At 37.7% G+C, this 14,356-nt stretch overlaps 1 protein-coding gene across 1 annotated transcript in view; it reads right to left on the bottom strand.

The window, feature by feature from the left end:
• Nucleotides 1-14,356, bottom strand: part of PTAR1 (protein prenyltransferase alpha subunit repeat containing 1) — a 49,856-nt gene that overhangs the window by 13,683 nt on the left and 21,817 nt on the right. The window contains exons 4-5 of the mRNA XM_043565846.1: nucleotides 7,883-7,987; nucleotides 5,615-5,828 (exon numbers count right to left, since the gene is read on the bottom strand). Of these exons, the coding sequence (XP_043421781.1) occupies nucleotides 5,615-5,828; nucleotides 7,883-7,987 (319 nt within the window). The remainder of the gene's footprint in view (nucleotides 1-5,614; nucleotides 5,829-7,882; nucleotides 7,988-14,356) is intronic.

The raw sequence follows: 14,356 nt of genomic DNA on the forward strand, positions 1-14,356 counted from the left end.
TTACTTTTAAAGTGATCTTGGGTGCCTGGGTGGCTCAGTCGGTTAAACGGCCGACTTTGGCTCAGGTCATGATCTTGCAGTCCATGAGTTTGAGCCCTGCATCGGGCTCTGTGCTGACAGCTTGGAGCCTAGAGCCTGCTTCGAATTCTGTGTCTCCCTCTCTCTCTGCCCCTTTCCCATTTGCACCCTGTCTCTGTCTTTCAGAAATGAATGTTAAAAAAAAAATGATCTTAAAGACACTGCATAGAGATATGGCTTAAATGTAAGGTACTGACAGAATCAATGACCTATAGATGATATAATTCACATATTACTATTCTTTTTCAGCACTCCTTATAAAAATGAATGAGTAAATAAATAGCTACAAGAAAACCACAGAAGCAGGGCTATGACCCAGAAGGATAACAGGTAACAATCCTAAAATTAAAATAAAAAATGTATATATATATATATATATATATATATATATATATATATATATATCTCCTATCTGCCCTATAAATTTTTAAAAATACATTTGGTTATTTTCTGATTATGAGTGATACAAAATGATCATTCTAGAACATTTCAAAAATACAGAATACAAAAAAAAGCAAAAAGAGTCATTCATCACCTTATTGGCCAGAGAAAACTACTCTTAACATTCTGGCCTATCACCAGTCTTTCAGCTTTTCTCTATGCATGCATGTGCGCAGTTTATCTTTAACACAGACCACAGACTTGGGATACTCTTTTATTCTGATTTCATTCCACTAAATTATATACATATACCCATGTCATTAAATATTACTCTGTAATTTTAAACTTTTGCATTATATTTCATCCTAAAGATTATCACAATTTAACCATTCGCTCATTTTGTTTCCACTCTTGTATAAGTAACACCCTTTTGAACACATATATATATAAAGTCTATGTGCACAACTTATTTACTTAGGAGAAATTTCTAGAAGTATATTTACTGGAACAGTGAGAAACATTTTTTAAAGTTCTTCATATATATTGTCAAAGTGCCCTCCAGAGGGGCTGTGTAATTTATATTTCTACTGGAAGAACATGTTAAATATTTCTTAAATTCCTTACTAGTACTTTAATATTCACTAATTTAATAAGTGGAAAATCATGTCATTTTAATTTGCATTTCCTTTTACCATTAAGGCTAGATATTTATTTTATTCTCTTCTTCTTCCTGTGTCTTCTTATGCAAACTGCCTATTTTGCCTAATTCTCTTTTTTTATAACTGCCTAATTTACTATTTGTGATAGTCCTTAATTTTTCTTACAAGTCTTTAAGAGATCTTTATAAAGGTATTAGGTCCCTATGTTATTAATATCTTTCTTTTTTTAAAAAATATCTTTCTTACTATATTACTGCAACTGATTTTTTTAATTCCATTTTTTTTTCTTCAGGTAAGTTTTTATTCCATTTAGAGTTCAGTTTGGTATATGATATTAAAACCTTACAAGTATTTGCTAAAAGGTCAATCTTAATCAGCATCACAGATTGAACAAAGAATCCTTTTTCCAGTTATGTGAAATTCCATATTTCAATGAAATTTGTACACATTATGTATTGGGATTTGCTTCTGGGCCTTGTATTTTCCATTAGTGTGTTAATTACTGAGTAGTACCAAGATTACTCTCTTTTTATAAACATTTAGATAGATACTAGTATACACTGTTCCTCATTTTCATTTTTTTCAACAATTTCTTAGCTATTCTTGAAGATTTATTCTTTCTAATGTACTTTAAGAATTTCTGAAGTTAAAAAATAAACTGGTGGTTTTTAGTATATATTGAGTTGTACAGTCATCACTGCTGTCTAATTTCAGAACATTTTCATCACTTTCATAACAACTTCCATTCCTATTAGGAGTCCCCTAAATCTCCATTCCCCCCAGTCTCTGGCACCCACTAATCTGCTCTGCCTATTCTGAATGTCATATAAATGGGATTATAGGGCATGTGGCCATCCTAATCTGGCTTCTTTCAGTCAGCAATGTTTTTAAGGTTCATCCATGTTATGGCATGTATCAGGACTTTGTTCCTTTTCTATGGCCGCATAATATTCCATTGTGTGGATGGATACACCACATTGCATTTATCTACTCGTCGGTTATTGAACATTTGAGTTGTTACCTTTTTGGGGCTACTATGAATAATGCTGTTATAAACGTTGCTGTAATAAGTTTTGGTATGAACATGTTTTTGATTCTTTGGGGTATATATATGTACCTAAGAGTGGAACTGCAGGGTCATATATGGTAATTCTAGGTTTAATTTTTTGAAGACATGCCAAACTGTTTCCCACAGTGGCTGCACCATTTAACATTCCTAGCAGCAATGTATAAGGGCTCCAATTTCTCCACATCCGTGCCAACACTTGTAACTGCTGTTTTTCATTTTAGCCATGCTAGTTGGTTTTCATTTGCTTTTCCCTCATGGCTAAGACACTGAACATCTTTTCATGTCTTTATTGGCCATCTGTGTATCTTTTTTGCAGAGATGACCCTATGTGCTTTCTCAAGTGACACAAGGTATCAACTTTCAATTAGCTAGGAGTAATAAACTGGCGAACCGTGATCTTTCCTCTCACCCCACAGTCCAAATGAGACTATTTTAAAATCTACTTAAATCCACTTAGAACACACAATCAGAATAGAAAATAGGAAATGAAATCTCATAATTCCACCCTAGCACTGTTCACAATTCTTTATTCTTTTTTTTTCTGAGCAGAAAATGTATACATGCTTGTAACAGAAAACACAAAGCAATATATCTGTAACATCATGTGTGAGGATATATATAAACGTTGAGCAGTTACAACATGCCAAGCAGTATTCCAAACACTTCAAAATCTCATTCAATGCTAATAATATGTTTAAAAATTATATTAGGGCCATCTCATATTTAGTTTAGATCCTTATCCCATAGTGAACATTTTTCTTTAAATTATCTTCCAAAATATAACTTTTAGTACCAACAAAATATTCCAATTTGTGATATAATTCAATGTAACTAATCTGTCATTATTGGAGGGTTAGACTGTTCTAGTTTTTCACTATGATAAACAGTATTTTTATATACCAAATGTTCATATTTTATATAATAGCCAGTGTTTACCCAACACTTAGTACGAGCCCTTGTGAGAGCCACTTTATGTGGATTCTCCCATTTAATTCACAACACTTGATGAGGTAGGGATTACCATCATGCCCATTTTACAGATGAGGAAACTGAAGGTTAGTGAGGCCAAGAAACTCCCCCAGGGCCACATGCCAACTTGGTGGCAGAGTCAGGATTCAAGTTAGGTCTGCGTGACCACCGAGTGGAGCCTTTGATCATGACACCACCGAACCTCGTCTCCCGTTACGTCTGTAGGCAGAAGTGCTAGATCAAAAGGAACATGCCTCTTTTTGGGTAAAGTCTGTAAACGCTGCCATGTTACCCTTCAGTAAGATCATACCTGTTTCTACAATGCTTGTTTTCACACCCTTATCAATGCTGGATACCAGCATTTTAAAAAATAGTATTTTCAATTGTCTATGTAAAAAGATGCCAGCTCACTGACAGGTACCAGTGATTCCTCTGTGGTTACTTCCTCTAATAGACAAAGCGTGGTAGGGCATGATCTCCTAGCAGGGCCCAGTGGTTTCTAAGTGCAGAAAGGGGATTTTGTAAATCTAGCCCCCAGAGAGCACTGTGGCAGCAGTGGTGACAGGAAGAGCACCGAGGTCAAGGGCAGGGCACAGCAGGTGGACAGCCCAGGTGAGCCTCGGACTGGACCCAGACAGCTGAGTCAACACACCGCTCATGAGTTCTCATCTTTAACATCTGAAAAGTGTCAAGAAACCAAGAATTTCCCCTTGGCCCCGTGTTCCTGACTTTATGGGAATGCCACTTTAAAAGGTCCACATCAAGGTAGGAAAGTTTCCAAAGACCTCTCGGCTCACCTGCACTCTGCCTTTTTCTTTATCTTCAATGCTCCCTGTGCCCCTCCCCACCCCCTACGCACCACCAAGCTGTGGAGCTGGGATGACCAGACTCCATAAGGACCCAGATCTCCCACACCCCACCAGACCCCTGACGGGGCCACAGCCTTAGCCGTTTCCAGCGAGCCCAGCCTGGATGAGAAGCCGTTTCTGGGCTCCCATCACACCCCGTGCATGTCGTAATTGCTGGTATCTGTCTCCTCAACTAGATTTTCAATTTGTTGAGAGCACTCCCTTTGTCATCATGCTACACCCAGCATATAGGCCGGCGTCTGGGAATGAAAGAGTTTCAGTACATTGCTAGAGTTCATCTAGCAAACTGGTAGCCAGTTTCACCTAAACTTTCTATCCGTGGGGAACAAAGAAAGGAACTAAAATTCAGTGAGCCTCTATTAGGTGCCCAGTACTTCACATGCACAAACTCCAGTAATTCTCACAATCCACTGAGGAAGGCAGTCGAGCTGGTATTTCACAGATAAAAGGTTAAAGCCTCACTTTCCACACAGGGCTAGCAGGGCCAAAATCTGAAGCCAGGTCAGTATGAATCTGTCTTTGTGCTCTTTCTACTCCAATAACATTAAGGGACGCCCCCTCCGAAACACAACGCCAATATAAACCGGAGGGGAGGGGTTCCTTTTCCAGAACTGTTGGTTTAAAATTCCCTTGGAATTTAAAAAAAATCCTGGAGGAATCTCTGGTTAGGATACAGAGAGGGGAGCAGGAACCTGAGAAGGGAGATGTAGAAGGGGGTGGTGAGCAAAATTAGAGAATGCTTCTCTATTAATCTCAAAGCACCACATGAGGTATTTTGACCCCTTTAAGGTGTCTCAAGCCTGGGAAGCTTTCAGAGGAGGACCGTGGATTCTTATGGCACTAAAACATAAGAAGCGAAGAAAAATAGCAGCTGTCATATGTATGATGGAGCAAAAGGATAGCTGGTCTCAGTCTGATGAATAATAAGTCATATAACCGTGGCCAAGCCTAAGTCATTAAAATTCTCTGGAAACTTCCATCTCCTCATTTCTAAACTGAAAAGTTTAGGCTATGACAGCTTCCAACCCGGCTCTGCATCCAGAAAGCTCCCTGAGCCCGTGAAAAATACTGATCTTAAATTCTGTCCTTTCCCCAATTTCGTAGGCCTGGGGTGAGACTCAGAAATCCTAAAGTGACTGACAGACTCAGCCAAGTTTGGGAACACCAGGTGAGATCTTCTTTTCCCTCCCCAGGAGAGAAGGTGAACAGGCAGCCAGCTGGTTCAGCACATCAAGTCGCAGAACGGAAGACCACCAAGAAAGAACCGGTCCAATTCTGTAAGGCTTAATAATCTCTTCCTGTTTCAGGGCAAAATGCATTATGCTCAGTCTTCTTTGCTGCTTAAACTTGTGTTAGTTCTACCAACGTACTAACCAGAAGAGTGCCCAAAACTGCACTGGTGAGGAATGTAAACTTTTTGAATTGCCACGGCTTCCCTGGAGGTATCAGCTGCTAGATCCTTCCCAGGCTGCTGGGCCATTAGTTCCTCTACTTTCTTCCTTAAAAGTTCCTCTGAGGAGGAATTGCTATCAGAAGATTTAAAGGGCAGACAGGGAATGTGTGTAGGGAGACTGGAGGAACAGCCTTACCTTGACGTCTAGCTTGGCCAGATGCTGCAGAACCCAGATGCGATGGGACCAGGCATTATAGTTGCTTGGGTATCTCCCTGCCGCTTCACCACAGACCTCCATCTCTTCTCGTATTAGTCTCTGTGTCCTTTCTGCAGGAATTGTTCCCAAGTTTCCTTTTGTCACAAAGGAAGGCAAGGAGGTTTCCTGAATTAGCTGTTGTAGCACCCATCGCCTGTTAAGGTACACGTGGGAATGAGAACGAGGAAAGAACATAAATCAGAGAGGAAAACAGCCAGTTTTCTTTGATCTTAATTTCCATTCGTGCCATGCCTATCTATGAGCCCAATTTTGCGGCAGTGGGATTACTTTGTTGTATTTGTTTTTAAAGATATATTGGGGTGCCTGGGTGGCTCAGTCAGTTGAGCATCTGACTTCAGCTCAGATCATGGTCTCGTGGTTCACGAGTTCAAGCCCCACATTGGGCTCTATGCTGACAGTTCAGAGCCTGGAGCCTGCTTCAGATCCGTGTCTCCCTCTCTCTCTGCCGCTCCCTTGCTCGTACTCTGTCTCTCTCTGTCTCAAAAATAAATAAAACAGTAACAAAATTTTTTAAAGATATAATTAGCTTCAGGACCATGGATAGAGAGGATGAGGAAGAAAGGTCAGAGAGAGAAACCTTTCTAAAGCATTAAAATGTGTCAAAAAGAGATTGCCTAGTTCCAATATAACTATATAAATATAATTATATAAAAAAGTCCAATTGGCCAGGAAATGCAAAGACAAGGGGTGTGTATGTGTGTGTGTGTGTGCGCGCGCGCGCGTGCACGCGCGTGTGTGTGTGTACCGGGTTGTGGTGGTGGTGGTCCTGGAAGGGATATTAATTAATGGCTGGTAAATCCTAGAAGAGGAGTCATGGTTCACATCTTTAATTATATGTACATGCCTCACCCTATGTGTATTTGTTTGCAAATAAGAAACTGCATTATGACTGCTTTCCTTAAGCAGAATTTCTTTATTATAGCAGAAAATGTGGAAAGACACAAATACAATATAATTAGTTAAACCATCAAGGAGATTTTAAAATGTCTTTATCCACAGATTTTCCCCTTGTCTATTTAAGATTTTCATTAGCATACATTTAAATGAAAAGCACTAAAAAAGCATGTCTAACCACCTAATGTCTTTAGTTTTTACAAATATTTTCTCAATAAGAAGCATTCTTATAGATGAAATTTTCCAACCCAAAGGTTACTAGAAATTGAGTATAAAAATTCATTTTGTCATTTTCAAACAGAAGTTTTTTACTTAACAACAAAAACCTGTTTTATAAAATATTAGATAAACCTATAAATTGGTACAATAATGCATTTCCCCTGCCATCACCCCTTTCCAAACCTCTATACACACACTCATATGCCTCTCTGAAGTGTCATCCCAATTCCTACTAAGAAAATACCATGGACTCCACAGTGGAAGCAGCTGATTTGCAATGCTAGCCAAAGGCAAGATCACAGCTAAGATACCTTGAACTAAGATCCTAAAAATGCTCAGGACTTAAGAAAAGCTCTAAGTGGCTTAGTAAACTGAGAATGGACTTCTTTATAAAGAATTTCCCCCCTGACCCCAGCCGGCAAGCCCACACCATCCCATTTTAGTCAAAATGGAGTCGTTTTGTGGAGTCCCAAGAGCAAGATGCTTCAGAGAGCCAGGATGTTGAAATGAGTTTTTACGTGCATTTTGGCTGCCTCGGGCCTTTAACCTAAAAATATCCTTTGCGATTATCATCTTAGCAACTTCAGCGTGGCCTATACACCATTCACCTCAGCTGCCCTTATTTTGTTAGTTTTGATAACCACAACCATCACTACGGCAATCTGTACCAGAAACACACCTGAATGGATTCTAAAACCCGAGTTGCTCATTATAGTTGAATATGTAAATGCCATCTCTATTATGACTGCTCAGAGAGTTAATAATAACAACTAAAATCTACTATTTAATATGTGCCAGGCACTGTGGCAGTGGTAACATACATTAGCTCATATAAAGCCAACCATTAACTCTGAAATAGGTGTAATTATTAGTCCTGTTTTACGAATGAGAAAACTGAGGCTTGAATTTCTGAAGATCACACAGAGAGCAGGTGATGGCATATAGATTTAAAAGTAGGTAACTTGGCTTAAGAATTCATACTCTGAACCAATATGTGACCCTGACTGACACTGTGTTTTTTGTCCAGCCATTCTGAATCCTAAGTAAGAATCCTATAGTGTAAAGTTACCGCACCTGTGAATCCATGTTTCTGGACTCTTTGGAAATTTAGTTAAGGCCAGTTTTCCCAGATGTAAGTCCTTAATTGGATTTAAAGTGCCAGAGAGGATCAGCTCTTTTCTGTAAAAGAAAAGTAAAAAGAACCGTTACTCTTATCTTTCCATCTAAACATACTGCATGGCTATTAATGGAACCTCACTATGAAGTGAATTTCCAAGAAAAAGAAAAAAAAAACAAAACATGAAACTCTCATAAATATCACACAAAGTAATCGAGAATATATTCTCATCATCTCAAAGTTAGCAGGATTAATAAATTGAAACAGAAGCTCTTAAATCAGTAGTGGAACTTGAATTACCAGGCTGGAGAGGGCAAAGAGCTTCTCTGGCTTGTCTCATTTCCAGAACTCACAAGGCCTGACATCAGTATCTGTAGGGCAGATCCAATACGAGTCAAGAATTGCTCTACTTGGAGTTAATCATACACACAGTATGATTAAGATGTAAGGGAAAAAATCATTCAACATTACCCTAACAAAATTACTATTTTTATTTTTCAATTTTCCCTTATGTCTTTCCCCATATGTATATATATTTAATTAACATATAATTTTATATTATGTTTTACAGCTTAAGAGTTACCTTACCCCACAGTTCTAAAGTGAACATTTAAAACAGTCAAATAGTTTCCACTGATTGGCTATGCTATCATTTAATGACCTTTTCTTCTTTGGTTAGACATCTGGGTTGCTTCCAAGTTTTCGCTATTCTGAAATATTTCTGAAACAGAACGTTATGTTTAAGACTTCTTTTGTTTCTACCATTACTTTTGGGATAAGTTCCCAGAAGATGTTATTACCGGGTGAAATACCTGCACGGCCCCTGATACTGTGACCGCTGCTCTCTGAAATACCAACAGGAGAGCTTCTGTGCAGTTGTAAGACTGTCATGCAGGAGCTCTCAACCTACTTCTCAGGTTCTGATAGTCCTGATTATATTCCCAATTAATTTGCAATGAATCTATTACAATACAATTAGGTCACTGACTAGAATTTACTAATCTGAAAAAGTCCTTCCTGTGGTAGGGTTGGTAATTCATTTATTTTAGAGAAATTTAATCCCATGAAGACCAGAGCCCAGATCATATACCTCACCTATTTAGATGAATTTAGTTCCTAATTACCACAATACATTTTCTTTCCAACAGCGATGTGCTCTTTCTACATTTTTGTTTGATAAGAGAAACAATTTCCCTTTTAATGAAAATACTGAACAGTGATAACAAATATTTATATTTTATAACCATTTAGGTCAGGCATTTCAGAATATAATTTGAAGTGACACTGAGGTTTATGGATGCTTTAAAAAATGGATTTGCTATTTTGCTTTCATTGGACAGGAAGTCTATGTACTTCTGTATTAGTACAGAATACTCCTGTATTAGTCACTGAAAGACTAATGCAACAGCAAATTACTTTTGCAGTCCTATGTCCTCTTTCTTCTGAAATCAGTAATGTTTCGTTCATACGGTAAGTCAGCATACCTATAGTGTAAAAGGAGGCAAAATATTTTCCTATATAATTTTAACTTCTTTGTAACACAGTGTTTCTCAATGTAAGGTCCTTAACTACAGCATCACCATCATCTGAAACTTATGAGAAATGCAGATTCTCAGATCTCATCGCAGACCCACTGATTCAAAAGCCAGTGACAAAGCACTGTGTTTAGACAAGCTAGGTGATGCACCAAACTCTATGGTATAGAATTTACTGTAGGCAGCCTCGTTTCCATTGACTAAATTTTAAAGCTCACCTTATTTACAACTGCCTACATAGACTGTCATATATGTCTGTGAGGAAATAATCAAAATTTTCTTCAGAAAAGAGCAGTCACTTTATATCTGAATCTTTAGGAAGTTTGTAAAATTAGGGGTGCTCCCTTAATTTATTTTGAACAACATATATGGCAAGCTATATCAGCCTGAAATAACCTCAATCAATAGTATATATGGATGCTTTAAAAGATCACCAGATAGGTGCGTCTGGGTGGCTCAGTCGGTTAACCGTCTGATTTGGGCTCATAATCTCATGGTTTGTGAGTTTGAGCCGGGCATTGTGCTCTGTGCTGACAGCTCAGAGCCTGGAGCCTGCTTCAGATTCTGTGTCTCCCCCTCTCTCTGCCCCTCTCCCGCTCACACTCTGTCTCTCTCTCTCTCTTGCTCTCTCAAAAATAAACATTAAAAAAATAAATAAAATATCACCAAATAGAATCATAAGAAAGCAAGCAAAATTTAAATAACAATTTAATAAACATTCCTGGGGACAGGACTGAACACTGTAGGCATTAAATACTGTCATAAAATTTTAAAGATCACTTGAAAAAGAAATACAGTAATTGATTAAGGTATAGCTATCACAGAACCAAGACATAATCATAAAAGAAAATCAACTGCTCGAATGCATTCAAGTAGGAATCTATCTTGAGAAAAATTTTAGTCACACATGGATTCATAAAGTGCTATATCTCAAACAAGCTAGATACATGTAAACTTGATGTGCTCTGGAAAACTGCTGAGTAAGTTGAAAAAATAACTCTCATGATGACAAAGTCACTGATGTCCATAAACCACATAAAACATTTGAATTAAATTGTTTGATGAAATGTAAGAATATGATGAATTAATAAGTTAAAATACTTTACATAACATGCTATTTTAAAGGTATGTGACTAAATTTAAAAATTATCAGAGTCTGACATTTGCTTATCTCATGCACATAGTTTAAGATTACATATTGATATTAGCCTAAAAAGTTTTTTTTAGATTTTCTTATTGAGGAAATGGAGTACTGCCTTAAATTTGAGGTGGCTGCGTATTGAATAAGCTGGGCTTTGAGATTCATCCTAAAAGCCTTAGGTGACACACTGCTAACAGAGGACGAAGGAAGAAAACAAAGGTCAAGTAAATGTGGGGAGAAGTACCTTGGAAAGGAAAAGGCCACCTGTATGGTTTTATTAAGAGCAGGGGGTGATGGGAACAGTGCTGTGCTACATGCACAACCTTACTGGGATGAAATTAAGCGAGGGCTTTTATATTTCTACAAAGTTTATCTCATTTAAGTTTTTCTGTCTTCTCTCCATCTCAAGTTATTAGTTATGTTTTCTCTCTACTGTCACTTGATTTAATTTGTAGGAAACCAGGGGCCATGTATCTTGTCCATGGCTAAGTCTTCACTGGTTAGCTCAGTGCATGGCACACAGTAATGAGTGAATAAACAAATGCCATCTTTTTTTTAATTGTATATCTTTATTCTGTCTGAAATAACCATAATGATGATAATAAAAATCATCCTCATAAAAACTACCATTTACTGTACACTTTCCCTGAATCAGGCACTGTGTTAAGTGACTTACATATATTATCTAATTTAATCCTCAAAACAATCCTACATTATGTAGAACCATATGAAATTGCCAATACTCAATTGTTTTGGGGTTTTTGGGGGGGTTTGTCTTTATTATTTTTTTTAAAAACATTTTTTAACTTTATTTATTTATTTTGAGAGAGAGAGAGAGAGAGAGAAAATCCCAAGCAGGCTCAGCACTGTTAGCACAGAGCCTGATGTGGGGCTCGAACTCACAAACTACGAGATCATGACCTGAGCCAAAATCAAGAGTTGGACGCTTAACCAACTGAGCCACCCAGGCAGTTTCTTTTTTTTAAGAATTTATTTCTTAATTTTATTTCTTTTTTTAAATAAACTTTTGGGATACCTGGCTGGGTGAAGCATGTGACTCTTGATTTCATGGTTGTAAGTTCAAGCCCCATGTTGGGTGTAGAGATCACTTAGAAAAAAAAGTCTTAAATAAACTTTCAATCTGACAATTGTTTTAAATTTACAGAAAAGTTCTAAGGATAGTACAGAGAATTCTTGTATACCCTGTACCCAGTTTCCTTTATTAATATATTATAGTACATTTGTCATAACTGATGAACCACCATCAGTAAATTACTATTGGAAGTCCATACTTTATTCAGAATTCCTTCATTTTTACCAAATGTCCTTTATCTAGTCCAGCACCCTGGCCAGAACATCACATTACGTTTGGCTATGTCTCCTTAGGCTCCTCGGACAAACCTTGGCAGTCTTTATAAGCCCTAATGAGGTATTTTATATGAAACTTTTCTTACGGTTAGACCAGGGTTTTGAGGAGGAAGAGACCACAAAGTACCACCTTTATCGCATCATTTCCCAGGGCACAGAATATCATGACTTGTCCCAGCCGATGCTGACCTTGATGACCTCGGTAAGATGGTACATGTCAGGTTTCTCCACTGTGCTTTTTGGAAAGAAATTCCACTTAAGGAGTAGGGGAGTTGTACTCCAGCTCCCTGAGGGGACCGCCTGGATAAAGTACTTGGAATCCTTCTATACGGGAGATCTGTCTACTTTTTGCTTGCTTAGTCAATTATTTATGTCACTGAGTCACTATGAACACCCATTTTACACTTCAGGGTACAATCCAGTGGTATGTTATTGCTCAGGTGTTCAAGCTTTGGCTATAGAAACCCCTGACATATTCCCATCATTTTCCTCTTTGAGCACTTCCTTACTTTCTGGCTCTTTGAGATATTCCACACTCATCTTATATATTTCCTGCCCTGCTCTTAGAATGAGACATTTCTTCAAGAAGCCTATTTCCTTTTATTAGAGAAGGGTGTTAGAAACCAGGATCTGGATGCTTAGGTTTAATCGTTTTTGATTTATAAAAACAATTCCATACGGCACAACCTACTATCATCTCAATTTTACAGAAGAGACAACTGAAGCTAGGGGAGAATCGGTAACTTAGACTCAAGGTCTTGGAACTCAGATTGGAAGCAAACATCTAATCTGCATAAAATAAAGTCCCCAGTTTAACTCAATAGGCTATGAGTAAAGGACACGATCACGGGAACTTGGTGTCAGCTATTTTGTTATTTATCTTTGCTCAAAGATGTTCTGCTTATTACTCTATGTAGGTTCACGGAATGATGGAAAAAACAGGACACTGTTATGAAGTCAAACTCCTTCATGAAGTACTTTGCTGAATTTCAAAGCAAAAAAAGTGCCATTCATTTTTTTTCTGCAACTGGCTGGATTTTTAAACTATATCCATCACTCACTGTAATCACAGGAAATCAGCTCAAAAACTTATTCTTGCGTCTATTTTTTCCCCTGAGGCCACAATACCTATAAAATGAAATGCTGATGTATTAATACCATGTTTTAGCGGTTTCTAACATACAGTCAAAATCACTCAATGCTTCCCAGAGTTACTGCACAAGAAATACACCAACAATTAAACAGAGTGTTAAGTATTTGATCTGCAAGAGACCTTACAAGGTTAGATCAATTTACTTTCCAAAGCTGGTTGTTTTTGCATAAAATGTACTCATGATCCTATGTCTTCATGTCAGCCTTACTGATACGAATTAAGACTTACTAGAACACACACCCACAAATGGACTTTTTTTTAAAGAATCAAGGTTTCCTTTTTATTCCTTTAGCACAAAACTTCACTGATCATCTTACTAGAATAACTTTCAAAAGTGATTGCTGTGAATATCATTGAAGTCACATTTATGGAGCAAATTTCCCAAAAACCAGACCATGCAAAAATCGAAAAGTTTGAAAAGAATCACAAAAAATTACCTAGCTCAAATCTTTTATTTCACAGACATAGAAACTAAAACTGTTGTGAAGTTAACAGTGTTTGCCTCTAAAGTCAACTGCTAGTTAATTAATGAAAAAGGACCAAGATCCATGTATGTTAAGACCAGGTTCTTTCTCCTGAACTGAACTTCCCTATAAAATATACAATAAATTATATATGTGTGTGTGTGTACATGTTTATGTATGTATGTTTGTACACCGTGCTAGTAACAATCTTTTCTGGTTGAAGGATTTTCGAGTCCTCTGTGATAATGACGAACTGAGAGCACGAGGGAAAACGGTACTCCCACTTCTCTATTACCTTCATTTCTTTTTCACTCAACTTAATTATTTTCAGTGCCAGGCTGATTACGTGCCAGGCACTAGAGGAGTCGATGGTAGGGAAAGAAAGGGGGGAAAAAAAAAGACGTGGTCCCTACCCATAAGAAAGCTCTCAGTTGTGAGTTTATAGCTCCTTCCTAAAAGTCTCCCTTACGGATTCCTCATCACGCAGTCTAGGACAGCAGTGCCCAACAGAAATATGTGAGTCACCAATGTGAGCCCTGTATGTAATTTCAGCTTTTATAACAGCTACCTTACAAACAAGTATAAAGCAATATATTTTATTTAACTCAATATGCCCCAAATATAATTTCAACATGTAATTCAATCTAAAAATTACTAACAAGATATTTTACTTTTGGGGGTACTGAGTCTTTGGAATCTGATACGTAGTTTACACTTACAGCACATGTCAAGTGAGATGAGTCGCCTTTCAAGGGCCACACGTGGCTTGT

The sequence above is a fragment of the Prionailurus bengalensis genome, chromosome D4, assembly GCF_016509475.1.
Source record: "Prionailurus bengalensis isolate Pbe53 chromosome D4, Fcat_Pben_1.1_paternal_pri, whole genome shotgun sequence".
NCBI classification, from domain to species: domain Eukaryota; kingdom Metazoa; phylum Chordata; class Mammalia; order Carnivora; family Felidae; genus Prionailurus; species Prionailurus bengalensis.